The following is a 22,293-nucleotide window of genomic DNA, read 5'->3' as shown; positions in this document are numbered from 1 at the left end:
AAAATGGCTACGAAACAATCACGTGTTTGTCGCCAAAAGTGGCGACCATATGTTTGTTTAAAAACCATATCGTACATCGTGCTACGACGACACGCTTCTAAATCTTAGATGCTCAGAGCATCAGTCAATTCCACCTTGGCAACGTAATTCAGAGTCAATTCCTTCAAGATTATTTATTTTTCACGCTGAATATATATTTTTTTTCTCAAAAAATAACTACCAAAAGTCAAAAGTGGCTGCCATTTTTTTGTGACACTAGTAGCCGAATTCCTAGTATAGAGCTTAAATGGTATGGTCTATTCTCTCCGTTGCAAAATTATCGGCCAGTTCATTCCCGTAAATAGTTTTTCATTTTAATGGAGTTTTTCTCAGTTCAATAATTTTATCGTACTAAAACTACACTGTCGTACAACACAACTTTAATTTTTTGATTTTCGAAAATACACATGTTATCATAATACAGGGTGTTTCAAAAAGAATGACCCGATTTAAAAAAAAATCATAACTATTCAGAATTTAATCCGTTTCATTAAATAAAGGTATCGTTAGAATGGTGAAAATCTCGAGTTTCACGGAGTTGCTGACAGGTAGCGCTAACCCTCTTTCTTCCTCCGCCATTTCAGTGCTTGTGAAAATGGTGACTGCGCAACAGAAATCGTATTGTGATTAGACTTTTCATGAAATGCGAGTCCATATCAACTGTTCAGCATGATTTTCGTCGAGAACACCCTGGTGTTGAACCGCCTGCCCTGAGCATTAGAAGATGATACGTATAAACAATTCGAAGACACGGGTTGTTTGTGTAAGCAGCGGAAGCAGTCGATGCAGACATGCTTGCAAAAGTTTGGGACAAATTTGACTATCGTGTAGACATATACCACGCATCCAAAGGTGGACATATTGAGCACCTTTAATTTTGTATGTAAAAAAAAAAAAAAACTTTATTATTATCCATGTAATATAAAATTAATCTGAAGTGTCTATTTTCAATAGTTTTCATAAAATACGCATTTCAAATCGGGTCAATCTTTTTGAAACACCCTGTATGTTCTGTCCTTCCAATGCACATTGTATTCCATCAACTCTTCCTTTTCAGATGTAACTGGAAGTGCGTGATGAAGCATGCTTCGAAGATTCATACCACGACGTTCTTACCGAGGAGTATGTCTCCTGTTGCTGATGATGACCCTCCTCCCACTCCTGCTGTACTTCAAGAACCTGTCCTTTCCGTCTGTTCCAGAATACATTCTAGCACATCCCTATTTCCATTATGACATAGACTCGGAGGGGCTCAGAGACAACGTCCAGAAGTGTTCCTTGCCTCGCATACATCCGTTCCATCCCTCCATCTGGAGTTACCTCACCCCTCCCAAGCCTATCGTCTGCGTGAGCAGGCGTGGCAACTGGACATACATCGACCATCAGGGAAGACTCATGGTCAACAATACTGCCATTGCTGAAAATGGATACGTCATTGGGAAGTCGTTGAACTGTTTTTGGTCGCCCGTCTTGAGAGCTGGCCCGAATGAAGAAGACGACCTGAAAGTAAAGTACGGGAATGAGGTAGCGTGAAATCTTATATTACTGTTGTAGTCAAAAGGGCACCCCGATGGGAGGTCACAGGAGGTATCTGTGACCTTCCAAAAATGTCCTTATTAGGCAAATGTTGTCTGACGATTCGAGAAAAGGATCATTATTCTGCAAAATTTTCATCATTCGGCGAAATTTGAAGTTCCATTGGAAAATTGAGAATTTCCACCCTTTCAAAAATTTTAAATTCGGGGCGCCCTTGGTTGTGATGAATTTAGCAATAAATTTGAGTGCCAATTATCCGTGCCCCCATTAATTGAACTGTGTAATAATCCGAACATAATATATTCCTCTCATTTTTTTTACTGCTGTTCACGCAAAATCGAAAATATCACCTCAATCCCAGTGTAAAAGATAATAAGGACTTGGTAGAGGTAGAAAATCAAGATCAAAACAACAGAGTTCTAGAAGCCTAATCCTTACCCGGATAAAGTGAGAAAAACGTTATCACATTAAAAATTTTTTAAAATCTACATACTCAGTACTAAATTTGATTGAAACATGAATATTCTGCATTAAAAAATATACACATTTCACCTGTTTTCATGTAGTCAGAAGCATCCCTAAAGCTACTGGTCCAGTTATCCAACTTTTGGTATATCCGAACTAGGGCCGCCGCACAGTGGGGCGAAAACGACAAAAACCGCTTAAAAGGGTAATTTTTTTTCTATATTCAACCAATTGCGAATTAATATATTTGCACAGGCCTATATCTTGGGCAATCAGAACTAGAATTTTAGAGCCCTTCGTCCACTACAAAGCTAAAGATAGCCTTTAGAAGGTGAAGAACCATGAATGAAGGGGATTTAAACAAATTGCTTTGAAGCAATCTATATATTTTTTTCTTATTAATGGCAGGTATATTTAATTTCTCTCGTGTCCGACGATAGTAAAAGAACAAAAATAAAGAATAATCGAATATTCAAACAGATAGTTGGTTTTTATCAAAACCGAAAACTTGGGATTTCAAAGTTTTTTTTTTAAACGCTCTACAAAAAAATGTCCTCTTATGTCCTCTTAGAAATTAATATTAATTAGTCACCAATGGTCTGTAGAAATACCCTGAAAAGGAATTAGCTGCGTAAACCTGCGAACTTTGGACTTTGAGCCCAAACAAATCGAGAAAAATCCATTATAACATGCCTGAGTAAACAAATAAGCGAGAGAGGTTTAAAAACACTTTTAAGCGCTTTTTGGCGTTTTCGCCCCACTGTGCGCCGCCTCCAATGGTTTTATATAATTGACCCTTCACAATATTTGTTGATTTTTTTTAATATGCTTTCAAACAACTTACTTTACTTTCCTTTGAAATTCACGTGAAGTATTAAACTTTTTTTAAAATATTTTTTTGCGATTTAATTACAAAGCCTGTGAATGGGTCCAGCCTTTCTGAATGAGTTGTGCTCCAAGAGTTCTTCTCGCATTTCGCATATCTAATGAAAAATATCGAGGTAACTCTTTTTAGGAAATTTCACCGAGAATATGTAAACCTTAACATTGTTTTTATGGATAAGTACAAGCAAAAAATCTACAGCGAAGAAATTTAAGATGGTAATATTTAAATATCGAAACGAAATGCGTCTTTAGCTGCATGGAAATTTTATTTAACCAGGGTAGGTGATTTTCCCAGAAGGAATAAGAGAAGGCTCTGTGAGAAACTTGAGTTTACTGCAAAAAAATTAATAATAAAAATTGTAGTCTCATTCTTATTTAAAAAAAAAAAAGCAGAGTGTTCATTTTCGTTTTTTTTAATAAGTTGTTCAAACAGCTGTCGAGCATATTATTAAAAATTCTCTGTCCAATTTCCAGTCTTATTTGCCTCCTGAGGGCGTCATCCTTCCTTCAAACATCGAGGTGGTACGAGCCACATGCCAAAACTTTGCATTCTTCAAGATCTACGAAAAAATCCATGCCCACATTCGAAACGTCACTTTCGACTCGTCTCGAGCCGCTCCCCTTCACCACCCCATCAACATCTTCATCTTCGGACTGGACTCTTTGGCCCGGACAGCGTTCATCCGGCACCTGCCCCACACCTACCGCTACCTGACCGAGGACCTCAACATGACCGTCTTCAGGGGGATGAATAAAGTTGGAGACAACTCGTACCCTAATCTGATTGCCATACTTACAGGTGAGAAAAGTTTTTAATGGAAATTTCCTTACATTTTAGCTACAATAAAGAACAGTGGTTCCCAACCAGGGGCTAATTATCCTCAAATAGATAAAGGGACGAACCAGTCGCAGGCGAGTTGCACGCTGGAGGCGAATGGCACCGAAGGACCATCAGTCGATGGAAGGCGCCGAAGCACCATCTATAAACATTATCAAAATGTAGATAGATATTGCTTCCATCTATCGTATGTTGTCTGAGCTAAATCGGACTTCCATCTTAGTGGTGTTCTGTAAACAGAAGCCGTACCTCTGCCTTAAACCGGGTATTATTGTCTACTCTGGCTCGGATACTCGTGAAATTCTGTCGTATACATTACACTGCAAAAAAATTCCGAAACGTTACTGGTTATTTGCGTGGAACCTTTCGGAATTCCAGAGGTTTTCACCTATTTCCGCGTAAAATCAAGTATTTTCGCAAAAAAGTTTCCTGAATAGCTAAAAGGTGCACGGATGCAGACTTCTCACTGGTGAGAAAGATATACCAGTTTAAAGATTGACTGAGTGTGTTTATTAAGTGTATAGGCTTTAACTTGATTACGGCCCGTCCAGATTGACTATGTTCCCAATGGGGGCAAATATGTCACTGGATAGCTGCAGTCTTGCGAGGAAAGGAATATGCGTTGTTCTTGCTCGCAATTTTCGTGTAGGTGGCCATGGTTGCTCTAATGCTTCCTTAGTAAATCAAGGAAGTTCTTATCAAATAATTTAATTTTTTAGAAGGTTCACAACTGGCTTTAACAGGAGCGATTTTTCAATATTTCAGAAAGGTTACCGACTTTTATCGGAAAACGTTCCTGGTTTTTGCAAAATGTGTTACTGGTTGAAATTGGGCACATCAGCTGCCCATTATTTTCCAGGAACGTTTCTGAATCGTTTTTACAATGTAGATGTTTACGTTTATTCACAGGAGACAAGGCCTACGGAGGTGGCCTGCCGGATTACAAAAAAGGCTTCGACGGGTTTCCTCTGGTTTGGAACAACTACACTTCCGCTGGGTACGCCACGATGTTTGCCGAAGATTTCCCGGAGTTCGGACTTTTCACTTACCTGGCGACTGGGTTCCGCAAGGTCCCGACTCTGCACTATTTCAGACCCTTCTGGCTGGCCGTTAAAGAGTCGAATCTTTTCAAGTTTAGCTCTCATCTGTGCTATGGGCCGACGCCAATGCACTGGTTGCAGGTCAGTTTGATTCAATACACAGTATTCTAAAATCGTTATAATTGATTATAAGAAGTAACAGTTCTTACACTGAAGGTATTTTTGTATTTTATTTGATTAATTATACTGTGCGGCAAAAAATACCTTCAAAATGCTTCTGACATAATTGTTGCTAATTCTTATGTAAAATGACTCTCTGAATCTAAATATGACCATCGTTTTCCCACATCGCGCCCCACTTTTTGGAAATGGCCCACCCCATTTTTTTTCCAGTTTTTGGCAGTTTCATAGCTAATATTTCCCTTTGGAGGGAAAGGGAGCATTATATTAGCCATTAACTGAGGGGCTATCAAGTTCAAAAGCATAAACATTTTGAGCAATTGGGAGACTCATAAGGAAAGTATTCCCTCGTAAAGTGTTTTAAAAAAATCAAAACCGATTTTTTTTAGGGGTTTGTCTTATTTTATTTATTTATTTATTTTTCACTTTTTTCGATGTAAGGCCAGAGCATAGGACTCGGTTCTATGAGCCTCGCTTCCGAAGAAAATTTTGCGTTGGAAATAAATAAATAAATAAATATTGGAAGCATCGCATTTTGCATAGTCAGAATCTCATCGCAGATCTTCAGTGAAGAATCTTCCCGTATTATTCAACTTACATTCACAGATATAATTAACATTAAGATGAACTTAAGTATGCTTAAAATATGGCATTAATGTTTATTTATATTTCTGTAGCTGCACCGCCTCCATTGTTTTTCACTTTATGAAGAAGTGATGAAAAACATGTCCGGAGGTCCGAATAAACAGGATTCTACTCTATTGGTTTTCGTTGCAGTGACATTTCTTCAATGAACTTACTTATTTATTTATTTTCCAGGTTGATTATGTCGACAGGTTCATATCCCGGTACGAAGACAGAAAAATCCCTTACTTTGGTTTTTCTTTTCTTGCCGAAATCAGTCATGATTACGTTTCACCAGTTGCTTCAGCAGACGATTATTTCCTCGAGTTCTTCAAATCCCTTTTCGAACGAGGTTACCTGAACAACACGTTTTTCATCGTCATGTCAGATCATGGTCATAGGTTCGATCCCATTAGAAAGACGGAGGTAAGAATTATTTTGATTGTTGAAAATGGCTTTGCCTGAACAAGGGTAGTACGTGGGGTATCATACCATAGAAACAAGTAAAATTTGGGGGGAGGGGGGAGGAAAAAATCCCATCGCTAAAATTGCTGCTGCCCATTTTTTGCTTCTCGAAATTCATTTAATATTGTAACAGTACTTTTAATTCAATGTTTTTAAATGAATTTTTATAATTATTTATTGGATTATTTTTCGTTTTAGTGCAGCTTTTAATATTGTTTTGTTTAGTTAGATTTCTTTTTTGTTTTTTTTAATGGCTTAATTTAAAAATTTCGTGGTTTATTCTCCCTTTGAATGATATTTTTAGTCTTGTTTAGTGACTTGCTTTGTGTACAAAAAAGTATGCCTTTAATTTAAAAATTCAACATCTTGTTTATGGCAGCCTTTGACAACCAGATAATTAATTTATTTTCTTTAGTTTGGCAGAAAATTTTGAAAACGTGCTAAAAATTCCACGCTATTATAATTCTTCTATAGAAAAAGAAAATTGTCTCACATGTGACAAGATTAAAATTACTGAAAAGAAAAATATTGTACATTGGTTAAACGGTAGAGTTATTGGTTCTTAGCCATTTTCACTTCCATAAACAAAAATTAACCACCCTCTGGTCAAAAGCTGGGTAAAAAATATGTAAGGACAACCAGTTTAATCAACACGAACTACCTTAGTTTATTGCTTTTCATTCTCAAAGGGAGTTAATAGTCCCTAATTTTTTGATCAAAAAAGTACACAAACAGTATTTAACGCTAACGGTTAGTTTCAAACCACACTCTTTTCACACTTAACTGCCCTTTGCGTGAAAGGAAAATTCATTTATTATGCCTCTAAAAGCGTATTATCGCGTGCATTATTTAATGAGCACGATGGTAAAAGGAAAAGTTTTTTTTCTGTATATTTGCGCAGTTTTGTGATTTATTCTGATCTATCACGGAATTTAAGCTCTTCTTCAAGCGATTTATATTTTTGATTTATGATTTGTGTTCAAAAAAAGTATCTCAATTAATATCCCGTAATTTATTTTGAAGTTCATAAAGATCTACCCTTTTTTCTGCGTCAAAGCATCGATTGGATAGATTTGTTAATTTATTTGCTTTTGCATTGTTGGACATTTATGCTTGCTTAGTTTTGTTCTTATTTGGAATGTAGGGTGTAACGTAGCCTCCCGACAGAACACATCTGCATGTTTCAGAAAAGTTCACTGTGTACATCGCTCAGCAGCAAAAATAGTGATACCGCTCAAAAAGTTTTAAAAACGTAAAAGCTATTACCTCAAAATCTGGATTTTATGTTCTTTATCAGCCTTTGGTACCACATCTTTAAGATTTCTAAAGTTTGGTTTTAAAATAAAATAATAGTTTAAAAAACTAAAAAAACACGCTTTCGTAGCAAAATGAACTAAAAAGTGAAAAATAATCTTTGGATGATAGTAGTTGACCAATCACTTAATTTCAATGTAATACAAAAAAGCGTGGGGGGCTGTCTATTTATATTTTTGCTTGGACAACAAATGGAAGAAATTCATGACAACTGATAAGAAGCCCCCCACGCTTTTTTGTATTACATTGAAATTAAGTGATTGGTCAACTACTATCATCCAAAGATTACTTTTCACTTTTTAGTTCATTTTGCTACGAAAGCGTGTTTTTTTAGTTTTTTAAACTATTATTTTATTTTCTTCTTTTTAGTTTAACTTGTTTTACGAAAAAATATTTATTTCGACATTATTCAAAATTTTTTATATTCATAAAATTTGCCCAACAAAAGCTAATCCATCTCAGTCATCGATGTATGTGTGCGGAAATCATATCTTCATTAATTTGAAAATTTGAGATGCATTTGAATAAAAGTTTTGTTCAACAATGGTCTGATCAGCAATGAATTTCCAACTGAAGGCTCACCTAAATTTTGGCATGAAATTAGTTAAAAACAATTATATTTCATGTTCTAATTACCTTGGAACATTGGAACAAATTTTGTCTGATGCAGAAAAATTAAAGGTTTTTGTAGATATTTTTAAATAATTTTTGCGAGCATTTTTTAATGTATTTTATTAAATTTTTCCTTTTTCACATTGTTGGATTTATGCCAAAATATTGATTAAAATTGGAGGAAACTAACAATTAAAAGAGTTAATTAATTAATTTGATTATAGAATATTGCATTGTCATCGGGTCTGAGGTCGCGTGCCAAATTTCAAAAGAATCCAATCGCAGGAAGTGGGCGAAATTTGAGCTGCAAGATTTCGTTACAAGATACATACATACATACATACATACATACATACAGGTGAAGCTAATAAAAGCGTGTTAAACTAGTATGTTGTGGCCATCACGAAACTTTCTTCTATATTTTTCTTTTTTTTTCTGATCCCTCCCCATGCTTGACGAGGAAGCAATATTCCCCACAAAAACGAAATTACACATGCAAAAACTTGACCACCATCCCAATGTCTGAATTATTGCAAATGCAAAGCAAAGAGCGAAAATTGAAAGTTATTTTAAAAGCCTTGCTTGAATTAAATGCAAATATTTTATTTGTTAACAAACATAAGATGGCAACAGTTAAAAATTTTAAATCATTGAGATAATATTTCCGATCATTTCCATACAATTACTAGTATGTTGTGGCCATCACGAAACTTTCTTCTACATCTTTCTTTTTTTTCTGATCCCTCCCCATGCTTGACGAGGAAGCAATATTCCCAATGAAAACAAAATTACACATGCAAAAACTTGACGACCATTCCAATGTCTGAATTATTGCAAAAGCAAAGCAAAGAGCGAAAATTGAAAGTTATTTTAAAAGCCTTGCTTGAATTAATTACAAATATTTTATTTGTTAACAAACATAAGATGGCAACAGTTAAAAATTTTAAATCATTGAGATAATATTTCCGATCATTTCCATACAATTAAAATCACGGGAAATACGCAGACGACAATCTATTACGATTTATCTTTCTTATTGTTGCATTAATAAAGCTATTTTTATTCAAAAAAAAAAAAAAAAAAAAAAAAAATCAACACCTCTTGGAGCGATTGGCGTCAAAATTGAACCAAAGCCTCTTTACATATGGATTCACATATATTCCAAATTTCAACCAGAACGTAGCATTACTTCTTGAGATAGGGCACTCACAATGGAAAAAAAGAACGGGCGATTGCGCTACCCTCTTTTTAGCTGTTGACACCAAAATAAAATCAGCTCTTATACCCACTAAGGACTACTTGCCGATAAATTTTTCTTTCATTCCGTTCATTAATTCTTGAGATACAGCAGTCACAATTGACGACGAAAAACGTTCTATAGCTCAACCCCCGTTTGAGTTATTGACACCAAAATTGAATCAGCACCTGTTCCTGTTACTGGCAACATATGGACCAAATTTTGTTTGATTCCGCTAGTTACTTCCTGAGGAATAGCAATCACGCGTAATTCGAAAAACGTCCCATTGCTCCACCCCCCCTTGGAGGAATTCGCGCCAAAAACCAATGGGCACAAGTTCACATAGGGGCACATATGTGTACCAAATTTCGTTCGATTTCATGCGGTAGTTTTTGCTGTAGAGCGGCCACAAAAAACTGGTCACACGCAGACGTGACACACACACATACACACACACATACACACACACACACATACATACACACACACATACACACACACATACATACACACACACATACACATACACAGACAGACAGACATTTTCCAAAAATAGTCGAAATGGACTCAGCACACCTCCAAACGTTCGAATCCGTCAAAATTCGAAATTCGAAAATTTGCACGAATCCAATACTTTCTTCTATATATTAGGTATAGAAGAAAGTAAAAATCACGAGAAATACGCAGACGACAATCTATCACGATTTATCTTTCTTATTGTTGCATTAATAAAACTATTTTTATTCGCTAAAAATAATGATGATAAAAATAAATCAGCACCTCTTGGCGCGATTGGCGCCAAAATTGAACCAAAGCCTGTTTACATATGGATTCACATACATTCCAAATTTCAACCAGAACGTAGCATTACTTCTTGAGATAGGGCACTCACAATGGAAAAAAAGAACGGGCGATTACGCTACCCCCCTTTTTAGCTGTTGACACCAAAATAAAATCAGCTCTTATACCTACTAAGGACTACTTGCCGATAAATTTTTCTTTCATTCGGTTCATTATTTCTTGAGATACAACAGTCACAATTGACGACAAAAAACGTTCTATAGCTCAACCCCCGTTTGAGTTATTGACACCAAAATTAAATCAGCACCTGTTCCTGTTAATGGCAACATATGGTCCAAATTTTGTTTGATTCCGCCTGTTACTTCCTGAGGAATAGCAATCACGCGTAACTCAAAAAATGTCCCATTGCTCCACCCCCCTTGGATGAATTCGCGCCAAAAACTAATGGGCACAAGTTCACATAGGGGCACATATGTGTACCAAGTTTCGTTCGATTTCATGCGGTAGTTTTTGCTGTAGAGCGGCCACAAAAAACTGGTCACACACAGACGTGACACACACACACACACATACACACACACAAACACATACACACACACACACATACACACAGACAGACAGACATTTTCCAAAAATAGTCGAAATGGACTCAGCATACCTCAAAACGTTCGAATCCGTCAAAATTCGAAATTCAAAAATTTGCACGAATCCAATACTTTCTTCTATATATTATATATAGAAGAAAGTAAAAATGAATACTTGAAACATGATTAATTTAGATAACAAAAGCTAACCAGCAAGCGTAGCACTTTCAAAGTGTTTTTTTTTTTGAGTATAGTTTAGTTTTTGAGGAAAAAAATTAATTAAATTTTGATAATAATTTAAAACCCGTTTTTTTTTTTACTTTTATAATCTAATATATAGAGGAAAGTATTGGATTCGTGCAAATTTTCGAATTTCGAATTTTGACGGATTCGAACGTTTTTAGGTGAGATGAGTCCATTTCGACTATTTTTGGAAAATGTCTGTCTGTCTGTGTGTGTGTGTGTGTGTGTGTGTGTGTGTGTGTGTGTCACGTCTGTGTGTGACCAGTTTTTTGTGGCCGCTCTACAGCAAAAACTACCGCATGAAATCGAACGAAATTTGGTACATATATGTGCCCCTATGTGAACTTGTGCCCATTGGTTTTTCACGCGAATTCCTCCAAGGGGGGTGGAGCAATGGGACGTTTTTTGAGTTACGCGTGATTGCTATTCCTCAGGAAGTAACTGGCGAAATCAAACAAAATTTGGTCCATATGTTGCCAGTAACAGGAACAGGTGCTGATTCAATTTTGGTGTCAATAACTCAAACGGGGGTTGAGCTATAGAACGTTTTTTGTCGTCAATTGTGACTGCTGTATCTCAAGAAATAATGAACGGAATGAAAGAAAAATTTATCGGCAAGTAGCATTTAAAGGGTATAAAAGCTGATTTTATTTTGGTGTCAATAGCTAAAAAGGGGGTAGCGCAATCGCCCGTTCTTTTTTTCCATTGTGAGTGCCCTATCTCAAGAAGTAATGCTACGTTCTGGTTGAAATTTGGAATATATGTAAATCCATATTTAAACAGGCTTTGGTTAAATTTTGACGCCAATCGCTCCAAGAGGTGTTGATTTTTTTTTTTGAATAAAAATAGCTTTATTATTGCAACAATAAGAAAGATAAATCGTAATAGATTGTCGTCTGCGTATTTCTCTTGAATTTAATTGTATGGAAATGATCGGAAATATTATCCCAATGATTTAAAATTTTTAACTGTTGCCATCTTATGTTTGTTAACAAATAAACTATTTGTAATTAATTCAAGCAAGGCTTTTAAAATAACTTTCAATTTTTGCATGTGTAATTTTGTTTTTGTTGGGAATATTGCTTCCTCGTCAAGCATGGGGAAGGATCAGAAAAAAAAGAAAAATATAGAAGAAAGTTTCGTGATGGCCACAACATACTAGTTTTCTTTTGGGAGTCCCACACTTGCCATCGTGATTGTTACACTTTGTTAGGTAATATATGACATAGTTTTAACTGAAAAAACCCTGCCTTAAGAAACTTACTTGTGCGTACGACTTACAGTGTTGGTGATAATAAATATGACTGCCTATTAGGAAATGACAGTGCAAACTATAATTAAGTAGGCTAAATTTAAACAATTTTCCTTTCTTTTCCTCCCTGCAAGGTCATATTCAATGAACATAAAATATCATTTTGGAACTGTCCACCTCCTTGGAGTGGAAAAGGTTTACTCTCTGTCCCAGCGACAATCTTCTTTAAAGGATAACAAAGTTACTCATTCTATCAGCAACAATATTCCTTAAAGTACAAAAAGGTTACTCCCTCTACCAGCGGCAATCTTCTTCAAAGGAAAATGGTTTACTCTGTAAATATATATATACTAGGGTGAATTTTTCTTAAGGTGAAAGATGGTACTAAATTTACCAGCGACAGTGTTCTTTAAAGGAGAAAACGTTTATCTGTATACCAGCAAGAATCTTCTTTGGGAGAGAAAAAAAAACTCAATCTACTACGACAATCTTTCTCAAATGTGAAAAGGGTTACACCCGCTACCAGTGACAATCTTCCTTTTAGCTTTACTCCCTCATCCAGGACAATTTTCCTCACAGGATTACTCCATCCACCAGCAGCAATCTTCTTTTTAAGAGGAAAGGTTTCTCCTTATATATATACCGGGGAGAATCTTCTTTTAGGAGAAAAATGATGCTATATCTACCAGCGATAGTATTCCTTAAAGGAGAAAAGGTTTACTGCGTGTACCAGCGAGAATCTTCCTTGCGAGGAAAAGGAAACTCAATCTACTACGACAATCTTCCTCAAATGTGAAAAGGGTTACACCCGCTACCAGCGACAATCTTCCTTTAAGCTTTACTCCCTCTTCCAGGACAATTTTCCTTAGAGGATTACTCCATCCACCAGCAGCAATTTTCTTTTTAGGAGGAAAGGTTTCTCCTTATATATATATACCGGGGAGAATCTTCTTTTAGGAGAAAAATGGTACTATATCTACCAGCGACAGTATTCCTTAAAGGAGAAAAGGTTTACTCCATGTACCAGCGAGAATCTTCCTTGCGAGGAAAAGGAAACTCGTTCTACTAGTGAAAATCTTCCTTAAAGGAGAAAAGGGTTACTCCCTCTTGCAGCGACAATCTTCTTCAAAAGAGGAAAGATTCACTCCTTACATGTATACCAGGGAGAATCTCCCTTAAGGAGAAAAATGATACTATATCTAGCAGCGACGCATTACTTGAAGGAGAAAAGCTTTACTCTGTATACCAGCGAGAACCTTCCTTGCGAGAGAAAAGGAAACTAGATTTACCAACGACAATCCTCCTTGCTGGTGAAAAGGGTTACTCCCGCTACCTCATGGCTGAATTTTAAAGGCTTAAGTATAAAATAGTGCCACATGGGAGAGAGAATAGACCGATCGCTATCAGTGGCAAAGCTAAGAATTTCACTAGGCTCAAAGGGGGGGGGGGGATCCTGCCTAAAATCAGCCTGTTCTGAAACTTAAAACCGTACGGAATGGAATAATGCAGATTAATTTTCAGCTTCACGGGAGGGATTCGGACCTAGAGACCAACCACTTTTCTACGCGACTGATTGCTATTAAAAAGTAATAATTTTCTAGTTAGCAGAATTTTACAATTATGTTGCAACTCCAGTATTTGTCGACATGTTTGGTCTAAGTTACTTAGAAACTACTTTTTAGAGCTTCAATTTTTTTTTCTGGGAATAAACAAGACAATGGATACGAATAATAAAGTTTATTGAAGTGTAAAATTATTTGCCCAATAAATAAAAAGTCTTTAATTAACATTAAAAGTTTCATTTCAATGAAATCTAATCCACCAGCTAAATTAAACAACCTTAAAATCTCTATTTAAAATGTTGTCCATAAAATAACTATATCAAGTCTTTAAAATTGTGAAAATGTCCGTTAAAATGTATAATTAAAGCATGTGGAACAAAAAAGGCAGTGACGCATTTTTCCCCTTTGTTTTCGTCTGCGTAAAGTAAACGAAAAGAGTCGCCAAACGTCAAAGTATAGTCTGGCTCTGATAAGCTGACTTCTGATGGGCTGAAGCTTAATTAAACGAGTTCGTTTGCTAAAACAGGGGTCGCCCAAATCGATAACTCTAAGGAAAGCCGCCTTTACACAGGCAACTTAGTTGAATGAACTTCTCAGCAAGCGGCGTGGAAGTGTAACCATGCTGAAGAGTTTAGGAATCGTCTGTCATCTTTATACCACACGAGGAACTACTACTACTGCTACTTCTACTACTACTACTACTACTACTACTACTTCTACTGCTCCTCCCGATGAATGTAATCAACTTTTTAGTTAATCACACTCATCGGGACATTGCCAAGCCGATTGCTCCACACACGAGTAAACTAGTTGAGAGGTCAACGCGGTTCAATTTTAACAGAGTTGTGGAACAGCTGCTCGAATAAATTAAGCTTATCAGAAGAAAAATTGATCCAACTAAGTTGCCTCGTGTGAAGACAACGAAAATCGCCAGTCAACTACATAGTTGACCAGCAACTTTTTCGAAAAGATGATTCCACCAACCGCCTCGTGTGTTGAAGGAATTGTTGGCGTTGTGCCATTCTGAGAATTTCTCTTCTTTAAACTCAAACATAAATGAGATCGCCCAAGATCTGACATCTGTTTACCAGTGCCACTTTATTCTACACTTTTACCTTTTAAAAACATTATTTAAGAGCATATTATGTTTTTTTCAGATTGGATACATCGAAGAAAGAATGCCATTTTTTGCAATACGAGTACCTGATGCCATATCGTCTCATCAACCATCAGTAAGAGAAACTTTCAGAGAAAACAGCCGCCGACTCATCACACCATTTGATGTACATGCAACATTGCTGGACCTATTCTCGTTTGCCACCAGGGATCAACCACTGGGGCAATACGCACCCAAAAACACGTTGGGACTCTCCCTTTTCGGTTCCATTCCCGCTGACCGAACATGCGCAGATGCCCACGTCCCAGTCCACTACTGCGTCTGCGAAACGAAGACATCAATCCCTGTGACCGACTCCAGGTCGGTGATTGCTGGACACGCCATCATCAAACACATTAATACTTTGATTTCTGATGCTGGGAGCGAGTTCAGTGAACGCTGTGCGTTTTTAGTTCTGAAAGAAGTGAAAATGGCGCATCTGGTGAGGAAGACAGAAGACCCACCGACTAATGGTTCAGAGAAAGTTCGCGTCGTTGTCCAGGCCAAACCCAGCGATGCTATGCTGGAGGCCACAGTTCTGTACCAAGATGGTAGGACTGAAATCATAGGAGATGTTAGCAGGATAAATCCTTATGGAGATCAGTCGATATGCATCAAGCATATGATTTTACGAAAGTACTGCTTCTGCAGAGATAACGAAAGGACATTGAAAGGAAAACGATAGGACCATGTGATATTAAGTAAGGGTTAATGTTAAGTAAAGAGAGTTTCATGGAATTTATTTCGTAAAAATTCACGATTCAGTATTTCTTCTGTTTTCGAACATGTGGCGTATGTTGTTATTTATGGGGAATGAGACCGGTGGGATCAGGGGCGAGCATAGGAGGAGGGGGAGAGAGAAGGGACACTTGTTGGCCCAGGCCCGAGTCTGAAGAGGGCCCAATATTTTTAAAACTAGACTTGAATTATAGAGATATACAATATGGAGGGGGGCCCGGAAAGGTCATTTGTGACGGGCCCCAACATTTCTGTGCACGCTCCTGGGTGGCATTCGTTCCATCAGTTTTGTTGTTTGTTTGCCGATTCTTTAACTACATTGCCTAAAGGTACGTCAAAGCGTGGGGGTCAAAGACGGGTTTTATGTTTTGAACTGTATGCCACTCTACACTAGAACACCGCAGGGGTTTCTTTACTAACTCCACGTGGTTTTATCTGTTGAATAGGGCCAAGAAGATAGCTCTGTACTTTGATCCAGTATGGTAACGAAGCATCTCCTGATCCAGTACCAAAAACGGTATTCATGGACAGGGAGAGGGAACTAGGATGATTTTGTGGCCAAGACAGATTTGAGTCTGCATTAGTGTGCACTGGTGATCTGCGACCATCAGGCCTTGAACCCACTCCAGTTACGAACTCAATGCTTTAGCAATCAGGTCACCGCGGCCACTGTACAACACAAGACTCCCTCCCCCCCCCCCCCAGTGTATTAGCGTATGCGGATGAAGATGAGTACTATGTCCTGTCTGCGAGCAGTGAGCTTGAATGATACATGTTGACGATTGCAACGAATAATAACGTTTTATTGGTGTAGGTAGTTCGTAGGGCTGCCTTTATTCCTGACGCTTTGAGGTAGTAGCGTTTGGCATAGTGGTTAAAGCACCAGATTACGAACGGCGAGATTGGTGAATTGAATCCTTGTATTTCGTTCCATTCCATCACTACAACCAATAGCAAGGTACGCCAAAAACGATATATCAATTTTGAATATCTGTCGAATAGCTTACTTGTTCGAAAATGAAATTTAAATTTTGAAAGTATGTAAAGTCTTTTGAAAGCTTTTGTGGCGTGGTAAAAGAATGATTATAGTTGTTTCATCAGAATCATTAGATAATCTCTGAATGAAAGCAAATAGATCAAAACAACTTTTTAAATATTGCTAATTTTTTGTTTTTGTTAGGTATAGTTAGTTGCAAATTTTGAGATTTTTTGTTGAAAAAGTGTTTTATGCTTAAACATATTTCCTTTTGGGTATAATTTTTCTTTTCTTTAAATCAGCATTTATTTTATATTTTCAAAATATTCATAATATTAAACTTTTAATTCATTCGCGTTGCAAGGATTTTAATTAAGGAAAATAATATTTTGTGCAGCATTAAAAGTAAAGCTACAAAACCTAGAATAATTTACAAAATATTTCATTAGCACATAAATGTCTTCAACATTATGCACTTTCTTTTGAGGTTTTTACTGTAGTTTTCATGTCATGTTTCAAGTCTCTGTGAACCTGCATTTTCAGTATTGACTTTCAAAAATGCTAACTATTAGGGCGGACATTGAAACTGACCTAATGTGTACTGTGTCAAAAACTTGTGAAGAGCAAAAGTGGCAGAGCTCTTCCACTGCTATTGTGGAACTGCTGGTACTATACAATACGTTACTTTCTGGTCTCCCTAATATCAATGATTAAGTGCTGACGCGAAACAATCTCTTGGAATTTTGTTGTTTTTTACTGTAATAAAAAGTACTGTCCACCTCTGACAAGTTGAACTCCGCTGCCCGGCCGATTAAACGATTCCATTTGTTGAAAAAATGGCGATGTAAAGAGGTGAGGAATGAATAATAATGAATGATGTTAATGGATTAAATTTTGGCACCGAAAGCAGGACGAGGGGTCATTGTTTTAAGCTATTCAAATCTCAGGCTAACCTGGAAGTAAGGAAAAACTACTACTTTAGTAGGATTGTGGGCACTTGGAACAGCTTACCGGAAGAGGTGGTAATAAGCAATAGAGTGGATAGCTTTTATTGAGTCAAAAAAAAAAAAAAAAAATCCACCTAATTATAAGCAATAGGGTGGAGGGCCATTGATCTTCATTGGGGACTAATAAATTGACTAGGACCAGCCTAGTTGGCCAAGAGCTTGTTGCTTGTCATCACATTTGTATTTGAAATAGGGGTGAGGAAAAACAGCTTAAGAACTTGCGGATTTAGTTTGCGGCGTTGTTGCCCATTTGGCGAACAATATAATTCAAGTCAGAAGTATCAAGCGGGACAGGATTTTATCGCCACTAAAAGGTTGCAATGGTAGCCCAACTCTGCGCCTAGTAACTCCTTTTCTTTTTGATTGCTCTCCCTTGAAAGATATGGACTTGCTCAAGGTCAAAGCTTAACTTCTCAGAGGCGGACAGTACGTCTCCTTATTTACGAAATGGTTTTGCTTTTGCTCATTACCCATACTACCCGGATTTTGCGGATTTTCGTTTATCCAGATTGCTTTTGATCCCAGTTAACCCAGATAAGCGAGGTTGTACTGTATTTATAAATCAAAACTGATTATTAAGAGGTTTAAACCTGCTTCCGTTACTATAAATTCTTATACGCGCCTAAAAGGAAATGAAATATGTAACTTTTGATAAAACACTTTTCATGTACAACTCAAACCAAAGTTTGATTTACCACATTAATGGAAATTCCTGTAGAAAATAGGCTTTATATAGGCTTTTTTCAACCAGTTTTTTGAAGTTATATTGCTCATGGGTGACAATAGTGGCACATCGCGAAATTTGAAAAAAAGAAAAAAAAGGCGTAGTAATCGATTTAAAATATGAATTTAATGCTCTTTTTTGACGAAATAATTAGTTTGCATATCTGCAACATACCAGACTAAGCTACATTATTACTACTTCGCAAGAGAATGTAAAAATGCTTCATGTACATGGGTGGGACGCGTGCAGTAAAAACTGTAATTAATAAACATACCAAACTAGATATAATGCAGTAATGACTTGAAAATCGCAGTTTTTGGACTTAACGTTAGTTTGGCTCTAAGGTACATTAGAAGTTTTGTGATTACTTCGTGGCATTTGAGTTAAAATCTATTGTAATATATTTTGCTAAAAAGAAAAAAAAAAGAAGCTTACGTTTCCGTCTACTTTTTTTTTTCTTTTGAGTTGTTCCACTAATATTATTGATGTACGATGTATTTTCTGAAAAAAATTCAACTGTGCTCGGGAATGCGTTTAAAGTTATGTCTTAATCATCCTCTGTGAAAAAATTCCGAAACGTTCCTAGAAAAAAATGAGCAACAAACATGCATAAATTCTGCCATTAGCTTACCTGGAAAAAAAACAGGTAAGTTTCCTGCTAAAAGTAAGGAACCTTCCTAATGTGCGACGTTTTGGAATCTTTTTACAATGTATTTCTAGAGCGAAGAAATTGTTAAAAGTACACTGGCCCCAAAAAGTTAAAATACAACCGTATTTTCGCGTCTAATTTGCAAATGAATGAATGTAGAAACAAATTATTTGGAGCATATATGCATTAAATACTTTTTTATTGAATGCGTCGTAGAAATTTGTATAAGTGTATTGCAAAAACGATTTAAAACAAAAAAAAAGCAATCTTTGCAGAAAAGTTCATTCTTGGAGAAAACAGCACATCACAGTGTTATATAGTAAAATGTCATAGAAACAATACAAAAATGGGTTCTAATAAGGAATGTGTTCCCCCCTAACTGGAATGCATTGGCGGCATCGATTTCCATGATGTTTATTAAGTTGTCGGACACCGGAATATTATGCGAAGACCAGACACAGAGTAAGCCTTGTTCCAGCTCATGCAAAGACCTTTCAGGAGGATTTAAAGCAGCAAGCTGTCTGTCAAGATAGTTCCAAAGATGATCTATCGGATTCAATTCTGGAGATCGAGCTGGCCATTCCATTCGTTCCAAACCGTGATCCTCAAGATACCCCTCAACAATCCGAGCTCGGTGAGATCGTGCATTATGATCCATCAGAATAAAGTCACTACCAATGGCACCATCCATATGGGCGGACATACGATCAAGAATCTCATCCCGATAGCTCTGACCAGTCATAGCTCCTCCATGGAACACATGCAGATCAGTGTGACCACCGAGCTAGATCCTAGCCCAAACCATGATTCCACCACCTCTATAACTGTAGTCTCAACAGTGTTATATAGATGGTATCTAGTGCGCTGATCCCTCCAGATAAGTATACGCCCTGAATCACTCTCCAGTGTAAATCTGGACTCGTCTGTGAACAGCAGAAGCTTCGGAAAACATGTTGTACCTTAACTTTTTGAGGCCAGTGTATTTAATTGTAATATCCTGTAACAGTACTCGCAGTATTTGCCCCTTTTTCTTTAGAACTTTGATGCTTGGTCAGTATTTCATTCTCGAAATGTCCATTTAGTCTTCTTACTATATGATAAGAGCCCAAAATGCCCTTAGAATGTACTAATTGTGTATAAATTCTATTTCAGCTTACATAAGGTAACCGTTTACATTATCCAATAACATGTGTATGGCAGCTATGTTCATTTCTAATGTCCAAAAGGAATGCAGCAAGCCCTCGATATTAGTAAAAATGGTGCACTTTTTGTGTCTGTTGATTCATCAGCTCGAACTAAATATTTTCCAGCTACTTGTCGTTTATAAACCAATGTTTTTCTGATGTCCTTCATCATGTCATTAATTCGTGGTAGCTTCGTCTCGAATTGGCACTCTGACCACCACATTCATTGCATCATAACCTATCGTTCCCCGTACGATTTCTTTTCACGCTGAAAAAAAAAAAAAATTACCATTGGTATGCAGCTTTCAATGCAATTTGACAACTAATTGAACTAGCAATGTTATATCTGATCTCTTGCGCATGTAAAATACATTTCGGTTTTTTTCTTTTTCTGCAACTCCGAAACTACCGCGACACACCGGTTGAGAAGCACTGCACTATATGATTGATTTTGTAGCCTTTATAGTAAAAGTTTCAGTTTGATGCTGAAACTTTTATATGAACTAGAACCGCTTCAGCACGTTTTTACTATTGTATTCTAAATAGACCTAAGTAATCCTTGATAAAGATAATGTTATCCTTATAAAGACCTAAAGGGCGATTCTCGAAATAATGTCCCGGGCGTAACGCTAGATTTTTTATGTTTTCCAGCTCACCAAAACCTTTAAAACATAATGCTGTTGGGGAATAATACGTGATTTAATATATTAACAAAGCATAACGGTTAATCCCATGTTTAATTGATAGTTACTTGAATAAAATAGAAAACTTAGGGTTACGCACGGGACATTTTTTTTTGAGAATCGCCCTAAAGTACTTCAATGGGGAAAAAAAATTGAATTTTGTGTGCCAGCCATTTTATAAGATATTTACTAATTTACTTATCTCCCATTGTACCTTTCTTCTCCCTCAACTCTCTTCCACAAAATATTTTGAAAATACCATGCCTTTTGTTTTATCTTCTAGTTGTTTAATCGTCTTTTATGTCTCACCGCATTATCTTTATTATGCACCAAAGGTAGGATAAAACTCGAGGGCTCACTGCATCAGTGAAGCTCACTTATAACTTAGCATAACGAGTTTGTAATCATTAATTTTTACTGCTCCACAAGCCATTTTTTAGTAAGTATAAATGTAAAACTGTAAATAAATTGACCTTGTAACCTTCAGATTTTCGAGTATTTTTCAACATTAACATTATGTATGAAAATTGTTAGATAAATTTTGAGATGTTTGGTGTATCTATTTATACAAACGGGTCTGTATGATTCGCTATTGTGATAGTGTAAAATGTTAAGTTAAATCAAAATGTTTAAAGATGTTGTGGTATATATATATATGAACATCGTTAGATAACACATTATATGTTTTATTTATTTACATACATGTATTACGTACAAATTTTGTATAGATAAAATAAAGTTTGTTTTTTAAAGATTTTTTCGTGTATTGTGTATATGCATGGCGCTGTATGCTTGTTCGTGTTTGAAGCTCCTAAATTACTTTCCAGGATATCGTAAGAATTAGATTTAACTTCGCTATCTGTTTGCCTGGTTATCGTAATAATCGGATTTAACTTCGCTATCTGTTTGCCTGGTTATCGTAAGAATCTGATTTAACTTCGCTATCGCGTGACGAATTTTAAATGTGATTGTTGAATCGGGTGCGATTGCGCTCACGTGACTGGTTAAAAACGACTACCGAATTAAGGTTGATCGGTACGAAAATCGTTCCATAGTTATGTAACGGAAAAAAATAAGCTTCTGGGAAAGCTAAAATAATTACTAAAAAGCGAAGTCAATAAATAGAATTTGATTATTTACAATAAATATTTACAAACTGCGAACAAGAGTGCTGAAAAACTAACACCCAACCTCAAGTCGGAATAAAATTCTTTTCACTCCCGGCCAACAGGGCCTGATTACCGCACAGGCCAACTAGGCTTGGGCCTAGGGCCCCATCTTCCAAGGGGCCTCGAATTTTTAAAAACCTATGCATAGCATTGAAAAAATCATGTATTTTTGTGAAAATAATGAAAACTCCTCTTTTAAATAAATGTTAAACAGTATTTTAACATTATTTTTCGTTGATTTACAAATGATATAATAGAGAGGGGGGGGGGCTCCAAAGCAATGTGGGCCTTGGGCCTCACTTTTAGTCAGTCGGGCCTTGCCGACCAATC

General features: G+C 36.6%; 1 protein-coding gene across 1 annotated transcript in view; it reads left to right on the top strand.

Annotated features, from left to right (window-relative positions):
- Positions 1-21,536, top strand: part of LOC129227306 (uncharacterized) — a 40,787-nt gene extending 19,251 nt beyond the window's left edge. Inside the window, exons 2-6 of the mRNA XM_054861848.1 lie at positions 1,097-1,563; positions 3,400-3,724; positions 4,673-4,944; positions 5,803-6,033; positions 14,835-21,536. Coding sequence (XP_054717823.1) covers positions 1,123-1,563; positions 3,400-3,724; positions 4,673-4,944; positions 5,803-6,033; positions 14,835-15,518 — 1,953 coding nt within the window. The 5' untranslated portion in view covers positions 1,097-1,122 and the 3' untranslated portion in view covers positions 15,519-21,536. The remainder of the gene's footprint in view (positions 1-1,096; positions 1,564-3,399; positions 3,725-4,672; positions 4,945-5,802; positions 6,034-14,834) is intronic.
- Positions 21,537-22,293: the final 757 nt, after the last annotated feature.

The sequence above is a fragment of the Uloborus diversus genome, chromosome 8 (genome assembly GCF_026930045.1).
Source record: "Uloborus diversus isolate 005 chromosome 8, Udiv.v.3.1, whole genome shotgun sequence".
NCBI classification, from domain to species: Eukaryota; Metazoa; Arthropoda; class Arachnida; order Araneae; family Uloboridae; genus Uloborus; species Uloborus diversus.
The sequence above is the reverse complement of the archived record's forward strand: the minus strand, read 5'-3'. Positions and strand labels throughout refer to the sequence as shown.